General features: G+C 45.6%; 1 protein-coding gene across 3 annotated transcripts in view; it reads left to right on the top strand.

Moving 5' to 3' along the window:
- Nucleotides 1–8,912, top strand: part of SLC12A3 (solute carrier family 12 member 3) — a 43,783-nt gene extending 34,871 nt beyond the window's left edge. For all 3 annotated transcript variants that reach the window (XM_077288322.1, XM_077288324.1, XM_077288323.1), the window contains 3 exons: nt 2,302–2,437; nt 2,670–2,737; nt 8,462–8,912. In XM_077288322.1, coding sequence (XP_077144437.1) covers nt 2,302–2,437; nt 2,670–2,737; nt 8,462–8,603 — 346 coding nt within the window. In that variant the 3' untranslated portion in view covers nt 8,604–8,912. The remainder of the gene's footprint in view (nt 1–2,301; nt 2,438–2,669; nt 2,738–8,461) is intronic.
- Nucleotides 8,913–25,882: the final 16,970 nt, after the last annotated feature.

The raw sequence follows: 25,882 nt of genomic DNA, 5'->3' as shown, positions 1-25,882 counted from the left end.
CAACTGGTCTCAGACGTACCCTGGAGGCTGCCAAGTCGCGCAGACCTTCTGTCTCAAGGGCCCATTTACCACCCGAACTCAGAGGCCCTATCTTTAACGGCGTGGCCGTTGAGTCCTGGGTACTGAGGCAGAAGGGTTTGCCCCAGACGGTTATATCTACCATGCTCCGCGCACGCAAGCCTTCCTCCATGCGCATCTACCACCGCGCCTGGAAGGCTTACTTCGCCTGGTGCAGAGATCGGGGTCGGTCTCCCCTCCAATTTTCTATTCCTCACATTTTGGAATTCCTCCAATCAGGCGTAGACTTGGGCCTTGCTCTCAGCTCTCTTAAGGGCCAAATTTCTGCTCTCTCGGTTCTTTTCCAGAGAAGGATTGCAAACAAATTGCAAGTCAAGACTTTCATCCAGGGAGTTTCTCATATGGTTCCACCTTACAAGATGCCCTTGGAACCATGGGATCTGAATCTGGTCCTCTGTGCTCTTCAAGAGCCACCCTTTGAACCCTTGCAAGAAGTGTCCTTGCGGTTCTTATCGTGGAAGATTGCCTTTCTCGTGGCTGTCACGTCTATTAGACGTGTCTCTGAGCTAGCAGCCCTGTCTTGCCAACCTCCTTTCCTCGTGTTCCACCAGGACAAGGTAGTTCTACGGACATGTCCGACTTTTCTTCCGAAGGTCGTCTCCTCATTCCATCTTAATGAGGAGATTGTTCTTCCCTCACTGTGCCCTGCTCCTTCTCACCGCACGGAAAGGGCGCTCCACACTCTGGACCTAGTGAGTGGTCTCAGACGTTATGTCTCCAGAACTGCGTCTCTCCGTAGGTCAGACGCCTTGTTCGTTCTTCCGGAAGGGCCACGGAAGGGTCTACCCGCTTCCAAGGCCTCCATTGCCAAGTGGATTCGTTCCGCCATCCAAGAGTCCTACCGTGTCAAGGGTCACGCCGCACCTCCGGGGATCAAGGCTCATTCTACCCGGTCAGTCGGCGCGTCCTGGGCCATCCGGCATCAGGCATCGGCAGCACAGGTCTGTAAGGCTGCCACATGGTCCAGCCTACATACGTTCACGAAGCACTACCATGTGCACTCTCAGGCCTCGGCAGACGCGTCCGTCGGTAGGCGAATCCTACAGGCGGCAGTGTCTCATCTGTAGCTCGTAGGCACGCACAGCATTTATAACTTCTTGTTGCCCACCCAGGGACTGCTTTGGGACGTCCCATTCGTCCTGTGTCCCCCAATGATACGTAGGAGAAAAGGAGATTTTTGTGTACTCACCGTAAAATCTCTTTCTCCGAGTCAATCATTGGGGGACACAGCACCCTCCCTGTTAGCCTAGTTTGGCTTGGTTATTCTTTTCAGTCTGTGTTTTTGACTATAACATGTTTTCTGTTTTTAACTGGTTTACTCCTACTGCTTTGTTACCGAACTGGCTCCGGATTGTCCAGCCGTGGGTGTATACTGCAGGGGAGGAGTTAATCTTTTGTGTGTGTTTAACTTAGTGTCCTCCTGGTGGCAGCAGCATAACACCCATTCGTCCTGTGTCCCCCAATGATTGACTCGGAGAAAGAGATTTTACGGTGAGTACACAAAAATCTCCTTTTCTCCACCTGAGAGTTTTATTCTGCTCAGTAGCCACTATTGCATCGTGTGTCCAGTTTAACATGAATAATTTGGTGAAAGGTCCTCTTTAAGACAGATCAAATGCATATCTGTCATTAATGCAATTCTCCTATATGCATAGACTATCATTGTTCTTGGCAGCACGGGACGATGTGCTGCTAAGAATAAGCTTAAAAATCATTTCACACTATGGACAGGCGTTTTTACCCCTCTTTGGGAGATTGGTTAACAATGCCTGATTATTCGCAGGAAGGCTTGCTCACAATAATCTTGCACCCCAAAGCCCTCAATACACGTTAGATGATATTGATGGGTTTGGCTGTCAGTCTAAAGCGTATAGTGAACCCCGACCGATTATTGTCCAGGGAAATTATGATCAGGCATGTCCATTTTGGACTGATGATTCCCTTTTTCTCAATGGGATGAGCCACCGCCAGAGATGTCTAGCAGTGGCGCTTTCATAGAGAACACAGGAGCGCTCCTGTGTATGGGAGAGTCGAACACATTAGCTGGCGGCCCAGCGATCAGCCGAACTAGTCCAGCCAACAACAATCTAAAGTGCTTAAGTCTCGGTATGATCAGCCTTCGTTACCTGGGCCAGGTAATGTGAGCATAGCCGAAGATGAGGTTTAGCATTTGTCATTTGATTCCACACAACAAGAAGATAAACTATTGATCTCTGTCGACAGCGTGAAGCGGTTCGATGATCTCATTGCGCCATACATGCTGAATGACGGCTTTAAAGAGGAGTTCCTGGTAAACGAGATGAGACGCGACTGTCCATGGAAGATATCAGATGAGGAAATCAAGAAAAACAGGGCTAAGGTCGGAATACAATCACATCTTCTGTGTGAGGGGAGCAATCAAATCCAGGCAGGAGGCATTTGTGGGCAGGAAATTCTAGGGAAAAGCAATAGATGTAGGAAAAAAAAAAAAAAAATCCAAGTGTAAAAATGCAACCTAATTGCAAGAATTATTCACATGTATTTAAGTATCCAAAAAAAGTCTCAAAGATGGACGCGCGTCTTTAAAATAACTTCTGTATGTTATTTTATAGTCTTTGAGACAAGTCCGACTGAACGAGATCCTGCTGGATTACTCCCGGGATGCTGCACTGATCGTTGTGTGAGTATAGAGTATTAGCTTTTGGGGCACACAGTGCTCTTCTTCCTGTAAAAATGGAAGACACCACAAAGGACCCCATTATTGGTCAATATGGTATGACAGGGGCGTTGACAGATTGGCCACTCCTATGTTGGAGCAGAACGCTGGAAATGATGAGGCATGTGTGAACGCAATGGCCGCGTACAACTATCCAAACAAAAGATTAAAAAAAGACTCAGCAAAAATTGACTAAAAAACTCTTCAAAACCATTGCAGGAAACACTCCAGAAAATGCAAAACTCTTCCAAATTCCTCCCCAAGAAGGAGCATTTCCTAAACCAGTTTCCATCCAGTTTTACACTTAGGCTGTGTTCACTTAGCGTTTTTGAAGGCATGCAAAAATTATCAGTTTTTCAAGCAGAAACCTCTTCAGGAAATGCTGATTTATTTATTTATTTTTATATTTTTATTTTTATGCATTATATTTAGCGGACTCCATGAGAACCTTTAAAGAAGTGACATGCACTTTCCTTTTTTACTTGAGGTGTTTTTCAAAACCTTTTTAGAAAAAAAAAATCTAAAAAAAACCCCACATTATATATGTGTATTTCCAATAGAAATGAAGAATTTTCCAGGAATCTTTTAAGCAGTTTCTATGAAAGATTTTGGAGTGAATCCGATCCACAGAACTCCGTGTGAACAGAGCCCTAGGGCAGTTTCAAAGAGGGTTTTTTGACGCTGATTGTAAAAATGCTTCAAATACTTTCAGAATCTGATTCAATAGAGAATCGGGTATGCACAGACTGAGTTTTTGGAGCAGAAACTGAGGGGATGCTCCAGATTTTTTATAAGGATTTGGAGAGTTTCTGCTCCAAAAACTCCTTATAAAAAAACCCTCTGAAAATACTTACTGTTCATATGACAAGGTTTTTGTTTTTTATTCCAATGACTTTTTGAAAATGTCACTGTGGAGAAAAAAAGTGGCATATTACTTTGAGGTAGTGTCAAATTTGTGTTTTTCAGCCTTTTTGTCTTGACTGGGTCAAAGAAAATGTTTTAAAAACAGCTTTAGGAAGAAAAAAAAGGTTCTGGGAGTGGATTCTTTTGGAAAAACTTTTTCCGCCTCCAAAAAAAAAACTTGCTGTGATTGTGTGGACATAACTTGTAAAATGAAAACAAGAAATTCTGGACACTGATTTTGCAGATGGAGGGAAAGGAAAGACTGATACGTTTATGGCTTTTGGTTGTGCGAGCTATTAGTTCTCTTATTTTTGAGATGATGGACCCCCAAGGTGCAGGAGAACACGCACCCCCATCTAAAGGTACCGTCACACTCAGCGACTTTGCAACGAGAACGACAACGATCCGTGATGTTGCAGCGTCCTGGATAGCGATCTCGTTGTGTTTGACACGCAGCAGCGATCTGGATCCCGCTGTGATATCGCTGGTCGGAGCTAGAAGTCCAGAACTTTATTTGGTCATCAGGTCGGCGTGTATCGTCATGTTTGACAGCAAAAGCAACGATGCCAGCAATGTTTAACATGGAGCTAACGACCTGTGAGAACGATAAGTGAGTCACCGCTACGTCACAGGATCACTCCTGCATCGTTGTGGAGTTGCTGTGTTTGACATCTCTACAGCGACCTAAACAGCGACGCTCCAGCGATCAGCTCGTTGTCTATATCGCTGCAGCGTCGCTGAGTGTGACGGTACCTTTAAGCTCATTCCGTAAGGTGCCAAAAAAAGGTTGTGGTTTGAGAACCGAGACGCTAACGTCAGTGCTAAGACTTGTAAGACTCCGCAAACAAAGATGGAAGGCAAACAGTGCAGAGGAAAATCAAACATCCCTTCACATGGGACTCTATGCCATTCATTACCTGAGGCCGGGTGGCTTGTATATACCCAAAAGGCAGAGTTAAATACAGAAAATGCACAAAAAATACAATTTCAGCAATATTTCAGATTCCCTTATTTTCTCTGAGGATATCAGCATTGTCATCTGTCCTTCTCCTCACTGTCCTGTGTGTGGCTGGAAGATAAAAACCTGCAGCAGGAGCCTCCCCCCATCTGCCCTATCTGCCTACTATGCCACAACCATTTTGCTTAAGGGGCAGGGCTTTAAAAAAAGATAGAACTAATGAACACAAAATTATCCTTTTTGATCATGTCCGATTGTTTCAGGATAATAAACAGGGAGGACAAAATATTTCTTAAGTAATTAAGACATTAATTTACAAACTTAGTGTTCAATTAACCCTATGTCTGGTGCAGGTGTGCGGAGCGGACTCAGGAACTGAGCCTGGACCATAAACGACGGCAGGTGCCAAATGTGTTACACAGCCAGAATCTGCCGCCATCTTGCTCCAATCACTGCTGTTTAACCATTTAAATGGTGTTGTCAATCACTAACTTTGGCATGTAAGTGGCCAATAGAATTCCATGCTAACTGGGACCTGCTGAGTCGTCGCTATCTTAGTCCTCCTATGAAGCCCAACCTGAGGATTGGTCCGTGACTGGACTCCAAAGGTGATTGTTAAATTTACTATATGCAGTCATGGCCAAAAGTGTTGGCATCCTTGAAATTGTTCCAGAACATGAAGTACAGTATTTCTCCCAGAAAAGTATTTCAATTACACGTTTTGTTACACGCAAAGAAAATAAATGTGTATATTGGAACGCCACAAAAAAAAAAACAGAGAGAAAAGAGCAAATTAGACGTAATTTCACACAAAACCCCCAAAATGGGCCAGAAAAAATTGTAGGTAAACAACTTTTTTCAAGCATGTGATGCTCCTTCAAACTCACTTGTGACAAGTAAAGGTACCGTCATATTAAGCGACGCTGCAGCGATATCGACAACGATGCCGATCGCTGCAGCGTCGCTGTGTGTTTGCTGGAGAGCTGTCACACAGACCGCTCTCCAGCGACCAACGATGCCGAAGTCCCCGGGTAACCAGGGTAAACATCGGGTTACTAAGCGCAGGGCCGCGCTTAGTAACCCGATGTTTACCCTGGTTACCATTGTAAATGTAAAAAAAAAAACAGTACATACTCACCTTCTGATGTCCGTCAGGTCCCTGGCCGTCTACTTCCCGCACTGACTGTGAGCGCCGGCCGGCCGTAAAGTAAAAGCAGAGCACAGCGGTGACGTCACCGCTGTGCTGTGCTTTACGGCCGGCCGGCGCTCACAGTCAGTGCGGGAAGCAGACAGCCAGGGACCTGATGGACATCAGAATGTGAGTATGTACTGTTTTTTTTTTTTTTTACATTTACAATGGTAACCAGGGTAAACATCGGGTTACTAAGCGCGGCCCTGCGCTTAGTAACCCGATATTTACCCTGGTTACCATTGTAAAACATCGCTGGCATCGTTGCTTTTGCTGTCAAACACGACGATACACGCCGATCTGACGACCAAATAAAGTTCTGGACTTTCAGCAACGACCAGCGATATCACAGCAGGATCCAGACCGCTGCTGCGTGTCAAACACAACGCTATCGCTATCCAGGACGCTGCAACGTCACGGATCGCTATCGTTATCGTTGCAAAGTCGCTTAGTGTGAAGGTACCTTTAGGTCTCACATGCCAGGCAGTCCAGCTAATTTGTGTAACCCCGCCCCCACCACTGATTAGCAGATTGCAGTGTACACAGGAAGCTTCCAATCAGTGGTGTGGGCGCGGTTATACACAGCCCAGCATTCTGATCACTGTTACATCTACAGCAGAGAAAACCAGGATTCTATAAAAAACTGAACCAAGCAGCCTAGTAAGTGATACATCGCTGGAATTAGGGTCTCTGCCACTATATCATGCTGCTCTCAGATTCCATAGCAAAAACCTGCTGACATTTTCCTTTTAAGGGGATTAAAAAAAATTAACAGGATAGCAACGACCAGCGATATCACAGCAGGATCCAGATCGCTGCTGCGTGTCAAACACAACGATATCGCTATCCAGGACGCTGCAACGTCACGGATCGCTATCGTTATCTTTGCAAAGTCGTTTAGTGTGAAGGTACCTTAACAGGTGTGGGCAATATGAAAATCACACCTAAAACCAGATAAAAGGGGAGAAGTTGACTCAGTGTTTGCATTGTGTGTCTGTGTGTGTGCCACACTAAGCATGGAGAACAGAAAGAGGAGAAGAGAACTGTCTGAGGACTTGAGAAGCAAAATTGTTGAACAATATCAACAATCTCAAGGTTACAAGTCCATTTCAAGAGATCTTGATGTTTTTTGTCCATGGTTCACAACGTAATCAAGAAGTTTACAACCCATTACACTGTAGCTAATCTCTCTGGATGTGGACAGCAGCGAAAAATAGATGAAAGGTTGTAATGCAGAATAGTCCGGATGGTGGATAAGCAGCCTCAATCAAGTTCCAAAGAAATTCAAGCTGTCCTGCAGGCTCAGGGTGCATCAGTGTCAGCGTGAACTATCCGTCAACATTTGAATGAAATGAAACGCTATGGCAGGAGACCCAGGAGGACCCCACTACTGACTGAGAGCTAAAAAAGCTAGACTGCAGTTTGCCAAAATGTATGTAAGCCATAATCCTTCTTGGAAAGCGTATATTGGACAGATGAGACCAAGATAGAGCTTTTTGGTAAAACTCATCATTCTATGGTTTAGCGGAATGAGGCCCACAAAGAAAAGAACACAGTACCTACAGTCAAACATGGTGGAGGTTCAAAGATGTTTTGGGGCTGTTTTGCTGCTTCTGGCACTGGGTGCCTTGACTGTGTGCAAGGCATCATGAAATCTGAAGATTACCAAAGGATTTTGGGTTGCCATTTAGTGCCTAGCGTCAGAAAGCTGGGATTGCGTCCCAGCAGGACAATGGCCCCAAACATACTTCAAGAAGCCCACAGAAATGGATGGAAACAAAGAGCTGGAGAGTTCTTAAGTGGTCAGCAATGAGTCCGGATCTAAATCCCATTGATTGCCTGTGAGGACATCTCAAAATTTCTGTTGGGAGAAGGCGCCTTCACATATGAGACTTGGAGCACTTTGCAGAAGAATAGTGCTCCAAAATTCCATTTGAGAGGTGTAAGAAGCTTGTTGATGATTATAGGAAGCGATTGTAGTTATTTATTCCAAAGGGTGTGCAGCCAAATATTAAGTTGAGGGTGCCAACAATTTTGTGTGCCCCATTTTGGGGGTTTTGTGTGAAATTATGTCCGATTTTTGCTTTTTCCCCGTTTTTGTGTTGTTCCAATACACACAAAGGAAATAAACATGTGTATAACAAAACATGTATAATTGCAATAATTTTCTGGGAGAAATGCTTCATTTTCTGGAACAATTGCAAGGGTGCCAACACTTTCGGCCATGACTATATTCAGCAGCACCGATGAAGCAATCAGACAATGACAGGTTCATTAAGAAATTAAAAGAGAAAGTATATTGAAACAGAAAGAAAAAAAAGTTTCAAAAAGGAAAAATATAATTGAAATTAATCAATTTGTGCCCTTTGGTTACCATATCTCCCCTAAAAAAAAAAAGCAGTATAAAGTGACCAAAACATTGTATATACTCCAAAATTATATCAATATACAGTATCACAGCTTCGTCGATGGAAAATTAAAGTTTTCAAGGTGTCAAAAAATACAATTTAAGCTTTTTTCGCCACTTAGATCATTTTATTTTCTGCACTGTTTTCATGCTGAAAAAAAAAAACACTTTCCAGTTGCAGCAAAATAAATAAAGCATAATCTTTTCTAATTTTTTCTCTTTTTTTCTTAGAACGATGCCCATTGCAAGAAAAGATAAATGTCCGAGCTCGCTATACATGGCCTGGCTCGAGACCCTGTCACAAGACCTGAGACCACCAGTTCTACTAGTTAGAGGAAACCAGAAGAACGTCCTAACGATGTACTGCCAGTAAGGAGAGGTCCGGTACCAGACTCACCGGCAGAGGCGGCAGCCAGGCGCTGACTACAGCATCTAATGACTTGTATTCTTGGCCCGTACCCGTTCCTGTGCATCCGTAACCACCGCACGGTTACATTGAGCGTCTGTGATGGGGAAAAAAAAAAAAATATACATAAAATGATATCATGCTAAAACTATATATATATATATAATGTATATTTTATACTCCTAAAACTATAGCATATACGAATTAGGTAATATATTATAGTAATAATATGTATATTAAGTGAACACTAAATGTAAAAGCAAAGAAAATACTAGCAGTAAATACCATAATGTCCCTCCTTTATTAAAAAAAATATAAATATATACACACTGCTCAAAAATATAAAGGGAGCGCTAAACTACCACATCCTAGATATCACTGAATGAAATATTCCAGTTTCAAATCTTTATTCATTACATAGTGGAATGCGTTGAGACCATTAAAACATAAAAATGATCAATTGAAATCACAATTATCCCATGGAGGTCTGGATTTGGAATGATGATGAAAATCAAAGTGGAAAATCAAATTACAGGCTGATCCAACTTCAGTGGAAATGCATCCAGACAAGGTAATGATGCTCAGTATTGTGTGTGGCCTCCACGTGCCTGTATGATCTCCCTACACCTCCTGGGCATGCTACTGATGAGGCGGCGGATGGTCTCCTGAGGGATCTCCTCCAGAATTGGACTAAAGCATCCGCCAACTCCTGGACAGTCTGTGGTGCAACGTGACGTTGGTGGATGGAATGAGACATGATGTGTTCAGTTGGATTCAGGTCTGGGGAACAGGCGGGCCAGTCCATAGCTTCAATATCTTCACCTTGCAGGAACTGCTGACACACTCCAGCCACATGAGGTCTGGCATTGTCCTGCATTAGGAGGAACCCAGGGCCCAACTGCACCAGCATATGGTCTCACAAGGGGTCTGAGGATCTCATCTCGGTACCTAATGGCAGTCAGGCTACCTCTGATGAGCAAATGGAGGGCTGTGCGGCTCGCCAAAGAAATGCCACCCCACACCTTTACTGACCAACTGCCTGTAATGCTGGCGGATGATGCAGACAGCAGAACATTCTTCACGGCGTCTCCAGACTCTGTCACATGTGCTCAGTGTGAACCTGCTCTCATCCGTGAAGAGCACAGGGCGCCAATGTCAAACCTGCCAATCTTGGTGTTCTCTGGCAAATGTCAATCGCCTTGTAAGCACAACTCCCACTTATGGACCTTGGGCCCTCATACCACCCTCATGGAGTCTGTTTCTGACAGTTTGTGCAGACACATGGATGTTAGTGACCTGCTGGAGGTCATTTTGCAGGGCTTTGATACCTAGCCTCCTGTCCCTCCTTACACAAAGGAGGAGGTAGCTGTCCTACCGGGTTGTTGCCCCCCTATGACCCCCTCCACGTCTCCTAGTGTATTTGCCTGTCTCCTGGTATTCGCTCCATGCTCTTGACACTGTACTGGCCGACAGCTACCCTTCTTGCCACAGCTCGCATAGATGTGCCATCCTGGATGAGCTGCACTACCTGAGCCACTTCTGTGGGGTGTAGATCCCACCTCATGCTACTGTACATTACCTCTAGGGGTGAGAGCAATGACAAAATGCAAAAGTGACCAAACCAACACCCTAGAGGATGAGAACAGAGAAATGGTCTGTGGTCACCCCCTGCAGAACCACTCCTTTATAGGTGTCTTGGTAATTTCTTATCATTTCGACCTGTTGTCTGTTTCATTTCCACAACAGCAGGAGAAATTGATTCACAATCGGTGATGCTTCATAACTAGACAGGTTGATTTCACAGAAGTGTGATTGACTTGGAGTTACATTGTGTTTTCATGTGTTCCCTTTATTTTTAGAGCAGTGTGAACATATATAAAATAATATATATTTATAATGTACCGTATTTTTCGCTTTTCCCCCAAAGTTTGGGGCCCCAGATGGGGGGGGTGCGTCTTACAAAGAGTACATGCCTTACTGATACCGTGGGTGTAGGCCGCAGGCTGGGGCGAGGGGGTGTCTCCGGGTGCCCGACGGTTGCTGGCCGGTGCTGTGGGTGTCTTTGGTGCCCAGCAGTGCTGCGTGGGTGTCTGGCACTGCCCGGGGCTCTGCCGACATTTTGCAACAGACCAGAGCCCCGGTAATTCCACGGTTCCCTGTGCGTGTGCGGTGGACTCTGGGAATATGGCCGCCAGGGGTGGCGCATGCGTAGATGATGATCTCGGGACCAAGATCTCGAGAGATGAGATCTCAGCGCCGTACACCCACGCAGCACCGCTGGGACCCAGAGACACCTGGCAGCAGCACAAGACCTCCGCACCAGCGTGCCGCACATCGGAGCCCCCCTCATCCTAGCCTGCAGCATCACCCCACTCCTGCCTCCACCAGCAGCGACCCCGCTTCACTGAACCCACCACCCCCAGTAAGCAATAAGACGCATGGATTATAACACGCACCACCATTTTATTAAAAAAATGTTTTTTTCTTATTTTTCTCCTCAAAATTTGGGGTGCGTCTTATAATCTGGAGCGTCTTATAATCCAAAAAATACGGTACACACGCATATATTTTTTTCTTCTTCCTACCTAGTTGTTGCAAATTGATTCACAGAACATGGTCCACCAACCGCATCAGAAGTCTGTGGCTATCAGACAGGAGCCGTGAGAGCCGCCTCCAGCCACCGGCGCCCGGGGCTGTTCTTCTGATTAGCTGGCCTAGCGTGATGTAATGTATAGATGACATCATACGCCAGGTCGGCTAATCAAAAGAGGAACTGGGTATTCCGGGAGATAGCAGGCGGCTCTCGGGGTTCCTGTCTAGCTGTCGCAGATTATTGATTTGCAACTCTTTACTAATAAGTAAAAAAAAATTTATTCTTTACATTTATATTTTTCTACTATGCTTACTATTATTTTCTTTTTAAAAGACATTTTTCAATTGGAAAATCTGTTTAAAGGGAATATATCAGCAGGTGCCTGTGTAATCTGAGAGCAGCATGATGTAGGGACAGAGACTACGATTCCAGCGATGCGTCACTTAATGGGCTGGATACAGATATTTTGATACAGATCTCTGCTGCAGATGTAGCAGTGCTCTGAATACTCAGATGTGTGTAACCCCACCCTCACCACTGATTGGCTTCTTTCTGTGTGCATTGACAGAAAGCTGCCAATCATTGAGGGGGCGGGGTTACACAGAGCAGTAGTAATAGATGGAACGAGACACCTAGTCCTGCAGTGATAATCTCCTGCTAATAAAACCGATTGTATTGAAACAGCCCTGTAAGTGACATCACTGGAATAAGGGTCTCTGCCCTACATAATGATGCTCTCAGATTCCATGACACAACTGCTGACGGATTTCCTTAAAAAAAACCTTTCTTATTGCATTGTCATATTTTGCTTCCAAATTCATACATTTTTAACCCCATAACCCCATGTAAAGTGATCAATCACAGTATGAATTAAAACTAATCCAAGAAGACTAGAAAAACATTGAAAATGTTTTTAGAATTTTGGAAATATTTTATATTTTATTATTTCACATAGCTTTTTATTTCTAAAGTGGCCATTGGACCAGAGTCCTGAGATTCCAATTCTCCAATTCTTATCCTTTAGATGGAGCAGGAGAGCTTCCTGCATACTGGCTCAGCAGTAACGTCATTTAATAACTGTACATATGCAATAAAATTATTGCCCTGGGAAAAATAGCAGTTACCAAGAGATCCAGCCCCCAGTCTTTGCAACCGCTGCAGCCAATCACTTGGCTTAGTAGCTCAGTTGTCCGGATAGTCTACATTTATAGTCCAAAAATATTACAAAAAGACCTGCGACAGAAGCCTTTTACGTCTTGGGGCGGGTTGTCTATTTCTGTCGCCCATGACGGCACTACGGTGAGAGGGGATCCGCCCACCAAGGACAGGAAACCTACAGATAAAAAAGGCGGTGTCTCTCTCCCGCATCAGTTGGTTTCCTGTCCTTGATGGGAGACCTATAGATTTACCAGAAGAAGATCGTCGTGGGATTCCGGGGCCAATCAGTCCGACTCAGGCAGCGGGGGTCCCCCTGCCTCGGCTGGTGTGGTGACCCGAGGCGCCACCGCTGGGGCTAGAGGGCCTCTAGGGTGTGCGGGGGAGGTGACATGGAGTTCGCGGTCACCTCCCCAGGTAAGATGCAGCAGCGGCAACATCCAGGGGGGTCCCTCTGTGGTTGCGGGAGAAGCGGCGCGGCTCTCCCTCTGAAAGTGTCAGCCTGCACACTGCATAGCCGACCGGCGTGCAGGGACCCGCGCATTAAGGAGGCTGCAGGTTGCAAAGAGACCGGGAGCTCCGGTGGGGCAGCATCTTGGAAAGCACGCGACCTCCGCGTTTTCCAGCAACCCACTGCGCAGGCGCCGGCGGACAGCGCTTTTGCGCGGACGGCACAGGCGCCGCTCCTGCGCAGGCGCCGGCAGGAGGCACTTCTGCGCAGGTGCCGGAGGGGCGCTTCTGCGCAGGTGCCGGAGGGGCGCTTCTGCGCAGGCGCCGGAAGAGGCGTTTCTGCGCAGGCGCTAGAGGAGCACTTCTGCGCGGGCGCCGGAAGAGGCGCTTCTGCGCAGGCGCCGGAAAACTCCTGCGCAGGCGCACATTTGAATCAAGTGGTGGGAATCACCGCCGCATAAAAAGGGGGCTGCTCCAGCTATCCGTGGGCAAAAGGAACCGGAGCCTCGGTACGAGCGCAGCACCAGCCTCAGTACTAGCCGTAGCATCAACCGCAGCACTAGCCAGCCGCAGTACGAGCCACAGTCCGACAGCAGCCTACGTAAGGCCACAGCCTACATAAGGCCACAGCCTACAGTCAACTATGAGCGACCTGGCATTACCCTTACCAGAGTCACCACCATCATCGCCGCAGCAGCAGCAAAATCGGCGACAACAAAAAGGACACCAGGATACCACCGGTAAAGAACGCCAAAGGTCCCAGCATAGCAAGGAGTCCAGTACGGCGTCGGGGAAAAGGATGCAGAGCATCCCCAACCGGTATTTATGGGTCCTTGAGGTGGTAAGTGATCTTCGTGAAAGTTAGAGACAGTAAGGGTATTATTTTGTCTCTCTTTTCTCTAGGGGAAGAAAAGCTTAGGGAAAACTAAGCATAGGATTTGTGCCCTGTGTAGAGAAGATCTTCCAATTACCTGGGAGAAGAGACCGGGGCTTCCTGGGTTTGCAGCCGATCTTAAAACCCTGATTAAAAATCAGGTAGAAGACACCTTTAGATCTCTTAAGAGTGGAAAAAAATGGAGGAAGACTGGACACAGGTCCCCGTCTCCAGTGTCTAATACAGACAGTGATGATGCGGAAACATATTCGTCTAATTCCTCCTCTTCTTCTTCATCATCGTCTTCTTCCTCTGGGGGTCACAGCTGTTTCCCCTTAGAAGACACCGATGGCCTCAGAAAAGCAGTCAGGAGTACTACTATGGGGTTAGTAGACTCTCACCCCAAAAGGTCGGTTCAGGACATTATGTTCGGGGGTCTTGAGCAAAAGAAGAAGAGGGCTTTTCCGTTAAATGAGACAATTTCCGCGCTAATCAAAAGAGTGGAAAAAAAACATAAGGAAGGCGTTATTAACACCAAAGAGAAAGTACCCTTTTGAGGATGAATCCTGCTCCTTTTGGGAAAAAGCTCCCAAACTAGATATAGCCATATCTAAGGCATCTAAGAAATTCGCCCTCCCTTTTGAGGACATGGGGGTCTTGAAGGACCGTATGGACAAAAAGGCGGATGCCTTTCTCAAAAGTTCCTGAGAAGCAGCTGGGGGAAGTCTAAAACCGGCAGTAGCCACCGCATGCACGTCCCGTTCGCTAATGATTTGGTTAGACCAACTGGAGGGCCAGCTAAAAGGGAAAACATCCCGTGACTCTATACTGAGCACCGTGACTCTATACTGAGCACCTTGCCTGTATTAAGGGGGCGGCCGCATTTTTAGCAGATGCTTCTGATGATTCTATTAGATTAGCTGCCAGATCAGCAGTCTTCTCTAACGTGGCTAGGCGCGCCCTTTGGCTTAAGTGCTGGCCGGGGACTTACAGACAAAATCTAAGTTTGTACCATTCCTTGTGAAGGGGAGTTTTCGTTTGGTCCCACCCTGGATGACATCCTGGAGAAGGCGGGAGATAAAAAGAAATCTTTTCCCTCCCTGGGCTTCCCCGCTTATAGACGGCCCTTTCGGAGCAAGAGGTTTTTCCGTAAAAATCAAGGGAGAAACCAGCAAAAATGGGAGGATAAGAAAAGCCGAAATAAAGGATACTTGTTTAACAAAAACCCCAGCGACAACAAGAAACCTTCACAATGAAGGTTGGCCCCAGGTGGGGGGGAGATTGTCACTCTTTCTCCCGGCCTGGGAATAGATTACCTGCAGCCAATGGATCCTGGGCATAATAAAATCAGGGCTGAAACTAACATTTCTAAAAAGAAACTCGCCCCTCCTTTTCAATAACATCTCCAAGGTCTTCAGTGGAAGAGCAATTGGCATTGGAAAACGAGGTCATGGGACTAGTGGACAATGGAGTTCTTCTGGAAGTTCCCCCACAAGAAAGAGGGCAAGGTTACTATTCCCCTCTGTTTCTGAGGAAAAAAACGGATGGGTCATACAGGACTATCATAAACTTGAAAAGCCTAAACAAATACCTAGAGGTTCAACCGTTCAAAATGGAGACAATAAAGTCATCTATAAAAATGCTGTTTCCTCGGTGTTTTATGGTAGTCCTGGACCTGAAGGATGCCTACTATCACGTCCCTATCCACATAGATCACCAGAGCTTTCTCAGGATAGCAGTTTATATCAGGGGGATATTATGCCACTGTCAATTTTCAGCTCTACCTTTCAGACTAGCAATAGCCCCAAGAATATTCACAAAGCTAATTGCGGAGGTGATGGCTCATCTCAGAAAACAAGACACCTTGATTGTACCATATCTGGACGACTTTTTGGTGATAGGCTCCTCTCCCCAACACTGCAGCAATCAGCTGGAAACAGTAACAAGCTCACTAGAGGAACTGGGCTGGCTAATAAACTTAAAAAAGTCCAGATTGGTGCCCTCCCAGGTCCAGGAATACCTAGGTCTCACTCTAGACTATAAAAGAAGAATGCCGGCTTCCCGGGGAAAAAAATACAGAGAATAATAAGGCTAGTGTCCAAAATACAAGCTCTCCCCTCTATAACTCTACGCCAGGCTATGTCCCTCTTGGGATCCATGACTTCATGCATACCTGCGGTCCAATGGGCTCAGCTCCATTCGAGAGACCTCCAGTGGCAAATTTTGTCAGAGGAGATCTCTTTGGGAGGGCGTTTAGAAGGTCGGTTGAGATTATCTCCAAACACAACTCGGTCACTAATTTGGTGGGCATCGCAAAAGAATCTTTCCCGGGGAGTCCCGTGGGTAATCCCAGTCTCAAAAATACTGACAACAGATGCAAGCCCCAGTGGGTGGGGGGCTCATTTGAGCGACTTAGTAGCTCAAGGCACCTGGTCGACATCCCTGCGGAAAGAATCTTCCAATATGAAAGAGCTCCTAGCGGTCAAGTTCTCCCTGCAGGAATTCTTGGGGGCCCTTCACTCTCACCACGTCAGAGTCATGTCAGACAACAGGGTGGTAGTAGCATACCTGAATCACCAAGGGGGTACTCGCTCCAAAAATCTGATGGAAGTAACCGAGGAAATCTTTCAAATAGCCGAGGACAACCTTCTATCCCTGACAAGTCTGCATATTAGGGGAGTAGACAACTACAAAGCGGACTTTCTGAGCCGCTCCAGTCTAAAACAAGGAGAATGGGAGCTAAATCAGTCAGTATTCACCCGGATCACGGAAAAATGGGGGGTTCCGGACATAGACCTCTTTGCCAACAACACAAACAAAAAAGTAACCTTTTTCTGCTCCATAACTCCTCGGGGGAATCCAGTAGCTCTGGATGTGTTCCTGATCCCATGGCTACATCAGCTGGCTTATGCATTTCCCCCATTTGCTCTGATTCCGGCAGTGCTGAGGAAGATTCGGGAGGACGGGGCTCATGTGATCTTAATAGCCCCGTTCTGGCCGAAGAAACCTTGGTTCTCTTTGATGAGGAGAATGTCAATATCCGACCCGTGGGTACTCCAGACCTTCCAGACTTACTCTCCCAAGGCCCGGTCAACCATCCACAAGTTACGAGCTTACACTTGACAGCCTGGCATTTGAGAGGAAGCTACTAGAAGACAGAGGGTTTTCGCCAGGGCTGGTATCCACTCTTTTACAAAGTAGAAAACCGGTTACAACAAAGCAATTTGGGAAGATATGGAAAAAATTCCTGGCATCATCGGGCACCAAAATGGGGGAAGAGGTCCCCCTTAAAACCATATTATAATTTTTACAAAACGGGTTGGAGATCGGTTTAGCCACGAGTACCCTAAAAGTCCATATGGCAGCATTGGGAGCCCTGTTTAATTATGATTTGGCAGGTAATCGGTGGGTTTCCAGGTTCATCAGGGCAGCAGGTAGATCGAGGCCACTTCCAATAAAAACTGCCCCTCAATGGGATTTAAATTTGGTCCTTAAAGCCCTGACTAAACCACCCTTCGAACCCTTGGAGGATGTCCCATTAAAACTCCTATCCCTCAAAACATCCCTGCTAGTCGCCCTCACATCTGCTCGTAGAATTAGCGACATACAGGCACTATCTGCTAACCCTCCATACACAGTTTTTAGAGGATAGAGGTATTCTCAAAATAGACCCAGCATACCTCCCGAAGGTGGCATCCCGGTTCCACAGCACTCAAGAGATATCTCTTCCCTCCTTTTGTCCTAACCCTAAAAATAAGGAGGAGGAATCATTACATACACTAGATGTCAGGAGATGCCTCATGCAGTACATAGAAGCCACCAGAGAGAGTAGGGAGGATGCCTCTCTTTTTGTGGGCAAAAAGCCTCCAAACCCACTCTGGCGAGATGGATCAAGGACGCTATCAGCCTGTCATACTCATCAAGTGGAATGTCCGTTCCAGGGGAGGTCAAGGCTCACTCAACGAGGACAGTGGCAGCTTCTTGGGCGGAGAAGGCCGGAGCTTCAATTGACCAGATATGTAGAGCTGCTACTTGGTCATCACCGTCCACATTCTATAGGCACTATAGATTGGACCTTATCTCCTCTTTGGACCTTACCTTCGGTAAAAGGGTTCTGGAAGCGGTGGTCCCTCCCTGAATGTACAATCTATGAAATCTCTCCGTGGTGCCGTCATGGGTGACAGAGAAAAATATAGTTCTTACCGATAACGGTATTTCTCTGAGCCCATGACGGCACCTGTACATTCCCTCCCTTCACTTTTGGGTGTGCACACTAATATAGTGCCATAGGTTATTTTACGATAGGTCACGCGGTATCTCAGTTAAGTTAAGTAATATTGAAAGTAATAAGTTGTTCCATAGTCTCCTATCGTTCTCTAGTAAACAACTGATGCGGGAGAGTGGTACCGCCTTTTTTATCTGTAGGTTTCCTGTCCTTGGTGGGCGGATCCCCTCTCTCCGTGGTGCCGTCATGGGCTCAGAGAAATACCGTTATCGGTAAGAACTATATTTTTCTTTTAGATTCTTTACAGTGAGGAGCCAAGTTACACTACCTATACACTATGGAGAGGTGAGTAGGGAAAGGCACTGACATAGTCAGTCAGAGAAATAGATCCATCCTGCAGCTTCTCTATCAAGTATTTTTTTTCTCCTCCAAGAGCTGGATTCACAGCTGCACTGCTCAGGATAATGCGCTCAATACTGCTGCTTCTCTGGATCCCGGTATGTAGATCTTGCAGAATTTGATGATTCACCTACTGTACATATTGGGCATTATTCGTTCTATTTGACTTTCAGGGTTATGATATATATAGGCCACCTATACCCTATGAGAGGGACACTTTGTATTTTGCATGTGTCCAATATTCCTATGTAAATTTCATGTAACTTTGTGTTTCTTCTCACATAGTCCTAAAAACTAATCAACATGAGATTTACAGCCATTGTTAGCCCAATGCTAAGATCAAAAGTAAATGTTTGGAATAGATATATAATAAAAAAATATTTGACACATTTGATGATTTTTTTTTTTGTTATCCTTTGTCTTAAAGATATTGCAACTCAAATTAATAATTTTTTTTTGCTGACATTTATTATAAACGAATACATAAAAAAAATAGTAATTTTATCAGTGTAATCTTTTTTTCTCCACTTATGAGCCACTTCCACTGATTCTTGAACTTGCCAGATATATGGTCACTTAGAGGCTACTCGTTTCAGTCCCCAACATGTGGTTTTGATTTTTTCATTTGCTCTACTGCATTCACTGTGGTTGCCATTGAGCATAACCAGCACAAAGAGGAGCAGCAGCAGCTTGTCCACACTTTACAAGCTTTTTGGACAGAATTTTGCCTGTTATAAGCACATCTCACCAAGGTGTGCACCTCCGCTTTCACCCATACATTGTCCATTCAAAACCTCTACACAATGGAGCACTGTTTTTTTTTAATCTTTTTCATTTAGATTCAGCACAGTGAGGTGTCACCCTTCTTATTATAGTCTATGGAGAGGAGAGTGAAGAGAGGCTGAGAAACGGATCCATTGCAGAGCTTCACTATCAAGCATTTTTTTTCCCCCTAAGTGCTGGATTCACAGCTGCACTGCTCAGTATAATGCCCTCAATGCTGCTTCTCCCTGTGTGCTACCAAAGAAAAAAGAGTAGGACTCACTTTGCGCGCTGTGCATGGGATACATAATAGCTGTTAGCATTCTCCCACTAGCTCAGAGACAACTGAAATTTAGAAATTAAATGCCATTTGTTTTTCTTGTTTCTAGATTCTGTTCAGTGAGGTGTCAGGTTACACTTCTTATTATACTGTATGGAGGAGTAGAGAAAGCCACTGACACAGACAGGGAAATAGATTCATCATGCAGTTTCTCTATCAAGTTTTTTTTCTCCTCTAAGAACTGGATTCACAGCTGCACTGCTCTGTATAAGGCCCTCAATACTGCTGCTGCTTCTTTATGTGTGCAATCAAAGGAATAAGATCAGGAATGCCTCTTTTTATGTGTGTGGGATATAATAGCAGCTAGGTTTCTCCCATTATTCTTAGTTTCCTCCTATTTTTAATGGGATAGGAAGAGTATGATGTAAGAGTATGTAAGTTTTGGGGGGTTTTAATTCATTTTTTTAAAAACATTCTTTTACTTTTCACTGTTAGTATTAGTCTCTGTAGGGGACTTGAAGCTGCAATTGTCTGATTGCTTGTGCTGTATATAGTTCACACATCTGCTATCGACTTGCGCCGTACATATACGGCCCATGTTGTAAAAAGGTTCATCCCTAGAATGGGCAACTGCAGACAGGGAACATGATACATAATTGGAGTAGCCCAATTTTTTAAATGGTCAGAATTACATAAAAAGAAAATAATAATCACGGATCACGCGCTGATTCACAGTTTTTCTGCTGGCCTTTATTTCCTGGTCTGTCAATGCACATAGGAAGGAACCTCTCAGCGAGTCACCTGCATCACTTGACGCCTGGCAGTTTCGGAATGGACAATTTGGTAGGGTGAGTAATGTTTCCTTTTTTTGTGCTATCCTGTTAATTTTTTTTAATCCCCTTAAAAGGAAAATGTCAGCAGGTTTTTGCTATGGAATCTGAGAGCAGCATGATATAGTGGCAGAGACCCTAATTCCAGCGATGTATCACTTACTAGGCTGCTTGGTTCAGTTTTTTATAGAATCCTGGTTTTCTCTGCTGTAGATGTAACAGTGATCAGAATGCTGGGCTGTGTATAACCGCGCCCACACCACTGATTGGAAGCTTCCTGTGTACACTGCAATCTGCTAATCAGTGGTGGGGGCGGGGTTACACAAATTAGCTGGACTGCCTGGCATGTGAGACCTAAAGGTACCTTCACACTAACCGACTTTGCAACGATAACGATAGCGATCCGTGACGTTGCAGCGTCCTGGATAGCGATATCGTGGTGTTTGACACGCAGCAGTGGTCTGGATCCTGCTGTGATATCGCTGGTCAGAGCTAGAAGGCCAGAACTTTATTTGGTCGTCAGATCGGCGTGTATCGTCGTGTTTGACAGCAAAAGCAACGATGCCAGCGATGTTTTACAATGGTAACCAGGGTAAATATCGGGTTACTAAGCGCAGGGCCGCGCTTAGTAACCCGATATTTACCCTGGTTACCATTGTAAAAGTAAAAAAAAAACAGTACATACTCACCCTCTGATGTCTGTCACGTCCCCCGGCGTCCGCGCTGCTGCTCAGAGCTTCCTGCACTGAATGTGTCAGTGCCGGCCAGAAAGCAAAGCACAGCGGTGACGTCACCGCTGTGCTTTCCGGCTGGCGCTTACACAGTGCAGAGAAGCACAGCGCCGGGGGGCGCGGCAGACACCGGAATGTAAGTATGTACTGTTTTTTTTTTACTTTTACACTGGTAACCAGGGTAAACATCGGGTTACTATGCGCGGCCCTGCGCTTAGTAACCCGATGTTTACCCTGGTTACCCGGGGACTTTGGCATCGTTGGTCGCTGGAGAGCTGTCTGTGTGACAGCTCTCCAGCGACGCTGCAGCGATCGGCATCGTTGTCGATATCGCTGCAGCGTCGCTTAATGTGACGGTACCTTAACTCCTAGAGTGATAATCTCCTGCCGATTAAAACACTAATTATATTAAAACTAAAACACACATCCTATTAAGTGACACATCGCTGCAATCAGGCTCACTTGTCCTATATTATGCTGCTCTCAGATTAAATGGCAAAAGCATGCCGTCGGATTCCCTTTAAATTGTCTAATGATTGAGCATATATGAGGCTGTGTAATTGCTTGCTCTAGATTAGTCACCCTTATTTCAGATGTTATTATTCCTGCATAGTTTTAGGTATGAGAATTTCATCAGATCAGTCAGAGATTACACAGTTCCTTGTGCTGCGCTGGGTAATAACTTCAGGATCCCCATAGCATAAACCTGAATCTCTCAGCAGCTAGAAATACAGAACAGCAGCTGTAATGTGGTATACGGTGAATCCTATATCCCTTCATAACTCCATCAGACTTAGAAATATGGAACATTATAAAGCCCCGTTCATGCTATATTTATGCAGTTTCCTAGATTTTTTTTTATATATATTTGGGCAGGAACACAGGTTCGGGTATTTTAGCTATTAACCAAAACATATTCAAGTTCTATAATCAATATGGGCTTAAACTGCAGACTCTCCATCTTAATTTGAGGGTAATCACATCCTAATTGAAGTAAGAGTTTAGGAATTACAGCTCCATAATAATATGTAGCTGCCTCTTTTTAAATGGACCAAAAGACAATTATCTGAAAAGCTCTTTAATGGACTGCATTGGCTATTCCCTTGTTAATATATCAGTTAAGCAGGTAAAAGGTCTGGGGCTGATTCCAGATGTGGTATTTGCATTTGGAAGCTGTTGCTGTGAACCCACAACATGCTGTCAAAAGAGCTCTCAATGGGAGAGAAACATCATCATTAGGCTGGAAAAAAAAGAGCAATCCATCACAGAAATAGCAGAAATATTAGGAGTGGCCAACTCAACAGTTTGGTACGTACTGCAAAAAGAAAGAAGACACTGCTGATGTTGGGAACTTAAAAAGGCCTGGACCTCCATGGAATGCAACAGTGGTGGATGATCACAGAATCCTTTCCATGGTGAAGAACATCCCTCCACAACATCCCCCCAAGTAAAGGACACTCTCCATGAAGTAGGTATTTCACTATCTAAGTCTAACATAAAGAGACTTCACGAGCACAAATACAGAGGGGTCACCACAAGGTACAAACCTTTAATCAGCCTTAAAATTAGTGTCAGATTAGAGTTTGCCAAAAAAAAATCTAAAATAAAGAAGCCGTCCAGTTTTGGAAAACCATTCTATTGACAGATGAAACTATGATCAACCTGTGCCAGAATGATGTGAAGAAAATAGTACAGAGAAGGCTTGGAATGGCTCACGATCCAAAGCACAGCACATCCCCTGTGAAGCATGGTGGAGGCCATATGATGGTGCGGGCATGCATGGCTTCCAATGGCACAGAGTCACTAGTGATTATTGATGATGTGACTGAAATAGAAGCAGCCGGATGAATTCTGAAGTATACAGGACTTTGCTCAGATTCAACCAAATGCAACAAGGTAGATTGGACTGAGCATCACAGGACAGAACATTGACCCAAGTGGAATATTCCCCAATGGACGAGTCATCGCCAGACATCGGCCCCACCGAGCAGCATTTCACAGGCTTAAGACAAAACTTAAAGCACAAGTTTCATACCTGGTAACAGCCGGCCGTGACAAAATACCACATCTAAAAATTGCCAGTTCTGAAACTAGAGGTCATGCAGCCGGAACATCTGCAGTCACATCTAAAGTACACAGCACTGACATTTTACCTGTTTAAGAGCAAAATGGCTTATATGTATATTTGTTTTTAATTCTGCAAAATCTGTGACTTTTTTACCTTAAAAGTTGTAAAAATGTTTTAAGCCAGAAAAAGACAATTGTGGGACGTGCGCAAAATTCATAAATCGCATGGGACATTTTTATGTATTTGGCACAAAAAAGTCAGCAAAAAAACAAAACTCAAAAAAAAAATTGACTTAAAAACAATAAATAAATAAAATGCAATTGGCGGCCCCTGATTCGTTAAGACACTTCTGTTAATGACCCAAGCGAATGCCTCTTAATGAAAATGTGTTGTGTATAAAGAGTCAGCATAGCTTCTCCCTGCAGTCATTTCTGAAAAGTAAGTGAACCCATTCCTCGCAATGCCTCTATGGGCTCAATGCAGAACTGCGATGTGGATGGTGAGTTCGTGCTATTGTTCTCTGTTATCAGCAATGTATTTTTCCCGCACTCTGTGCTATTCTTGCACTTGGTCTGCTGCCTGTTACACCAGGTGAGCTCTAGGAGGACTCTCCGGAGACCGCGCTGCAATACTTTACATAACTGTCATCAGCACCTGCTGGAACCAGATCCCAATGGGTGTCTCAGTCTAATTAACAAAACGTGCAAAATAGTCTTCACCTATAGCCTGTAAGCGAACAATTCGGAGGATCCTGGGTCCCTGCACCTCAATAAATGACAGTGCCACATCACAGGCCACCAGATGACGTCGACAGTGACGTCAGGAATCGCCCACAGCGGCCATGCTGAAGTTAGCGGCTGGCCACTATGTCGGACAGTGGCAGAATGGGAGCATTATTACAGGATGGGGAAATTATGCCAGGAAGGGCCCATTATTACTGATTAATGAAAGGAGCCCAGGTGGGGGGACATTATATCAGGATGGGGATATAGCAGTAAGGGGGTCAGGATGGAGACATTATTACAGGAAGTGGCCCAGGATGGGGGAGATTATTACCAGAAGAGGCATAGGATGTGGGACATTATTATTGGAAGGGGCACAGAATGGGGGACATTATTACTGGAAAGGGGCCCAGGTTGGGGGACATTATACCACAAAGGGGGCCAGAAGTTTGGACATTATTACCAGAAAGGGCCCAGAATGGGGGACGCTATTATTGGAAGGGGCACAGAATAGGAGACACTACCGGAAAGAGCCCAGAATGAGGAATATCGCTATTGGAAGGGGCCCAGAATGGGGGACATTATTACTGGAGGGGGCCCAGTTTAGGGACACTATACCACCAAGGGGGCCAGAAGTTTGGACACTACCGGAAAGAGCCCAGAATGGGGTACATCGCTATTTGAAGGGGCACAGAATGGGGGACATTATTACTGGAAGGGGCCCAGCTTGGGGGACATTATACCACAACGGGGGCCAGAAGTTTGGACATTATTACTGGAAAGGGCCCAGAATAGGGGACGTTATTATTGGAAGGGGCACAGAATAGGGGACACTACCGGAAAGAGCCTGGGGAACATTGTGATTGGAAGGGGCCCAGAATGGGGGACATTATTACTGGAAGGGGCCCAGGTTAGGGACATTTTACCACCAAGGGGGCCAGAAGATTGAACATTACCGGAAAGGGCCCAGAATGGGGGACGTTATTATTGGAAAGGGCCCAGAATGGGGGACGTTATTACTGGAAGGGGCCCAGAATGGGGGACATTATTACTGGAAGGGGCCCAGGACAGGGGGAATATTATTACCAGATAGATCCCAGAATGGGGGACATTATTGGAAGGGGCACAAAGTGGTGGGCATTACTGTAAAGGGCTGAGAATGGGGGACATTATACGAGGAAGGGGCTCAGGATGGGAACAGTACAGGATGCCTCCATTATTACATTATGGGGGGCACACGTATGTAATTTCAGGAGTTAGAATCCTACAGAGACTAATACGTCATGTATGTATGTGGGGGCCCATCAGCCTCCAGTTACGCCACTGCACACTAGGGCTGGAAGATATTGGGCAGCAAGTGAAGAGTCAGCTCATCAAAATTAATTTGTTGGAAGCAGAAATCAATGTAAAAATTGGCGAGTGTCAGGATCTCGGTGACTTTGGACTGGGGTCAGATAGTGATGGCTGGACGTCAGGGCAGAATGTCCTCACACTGGGAGGTTTTGTGGGGGTCCCAGTACGTGGTGTTTGGTATCTACAATGGGTGACGGGTCCTGTATCCAGCTCTGAGTCGCTGCCGCTGTTCTCAATGTCTGATTGGCTGCAGCGCTGTTGAGGAGCCATCAGCACCGCAACCAATCGGTGAGCTCTGCCACTTGTACTGTCAACTCAGGACAGAACCGCTGAGCTCAGTGATTGACTGCAGCGTTGTTGACATGATGTCAGCCCTGCAGACAGTAACAGACCAGAAGCCTCAATGCTGGGTGACTGTTTTAGCCCTTTTATTAACATTATTAGTGTTTTAGTTGCACCAGGTTTTCGGAGCTGAGCAGCCTCCTGCCTCATACTGTATGTGCTTCTGTATGCAGCAGCTCCTCCGCATTCCTCACTGATCTCCAGAGGTCAGAACACTGTAAATAACCAAATCCAACATGGCCGTGCAACAATCACTCAATCACACCGCGCATGCGTAAAGACTAGAGCAGTACCTCAGGAATTTTCCTTCAGATTGCATCAGACACGCCCCGCCTACTGTCAAATCTCCCCTCGCTGATTGGTACACGTCTGACCACGAGACCAACGCTCAACCAATCCCCGCCGGACACACACTGTTATGGTTACCAGAACGTGGCTATATAAGTCAGAGCGCACTCGCTC

The sequence above is a fragment of the Ranitomeya variabilis genome, chromosome 2 (genome assembly GCF_051348905.1).
Source record: "Ranitomeya variabilis isolate aRanVar5 chromosome 2, aRanVar5.hap1, whole genome shotgun sequence".
Taxonomy (NCBI): domain Eukaryota; kingdom Metazoa; phylum Chordata; class Amphibia; order Anura; family Dendrobatidae; genus Ranitomeya; species Ranitomeya variabilis.
This window is presented reverse-complemented; position numbering and strand designations above follow the sequence as displayed.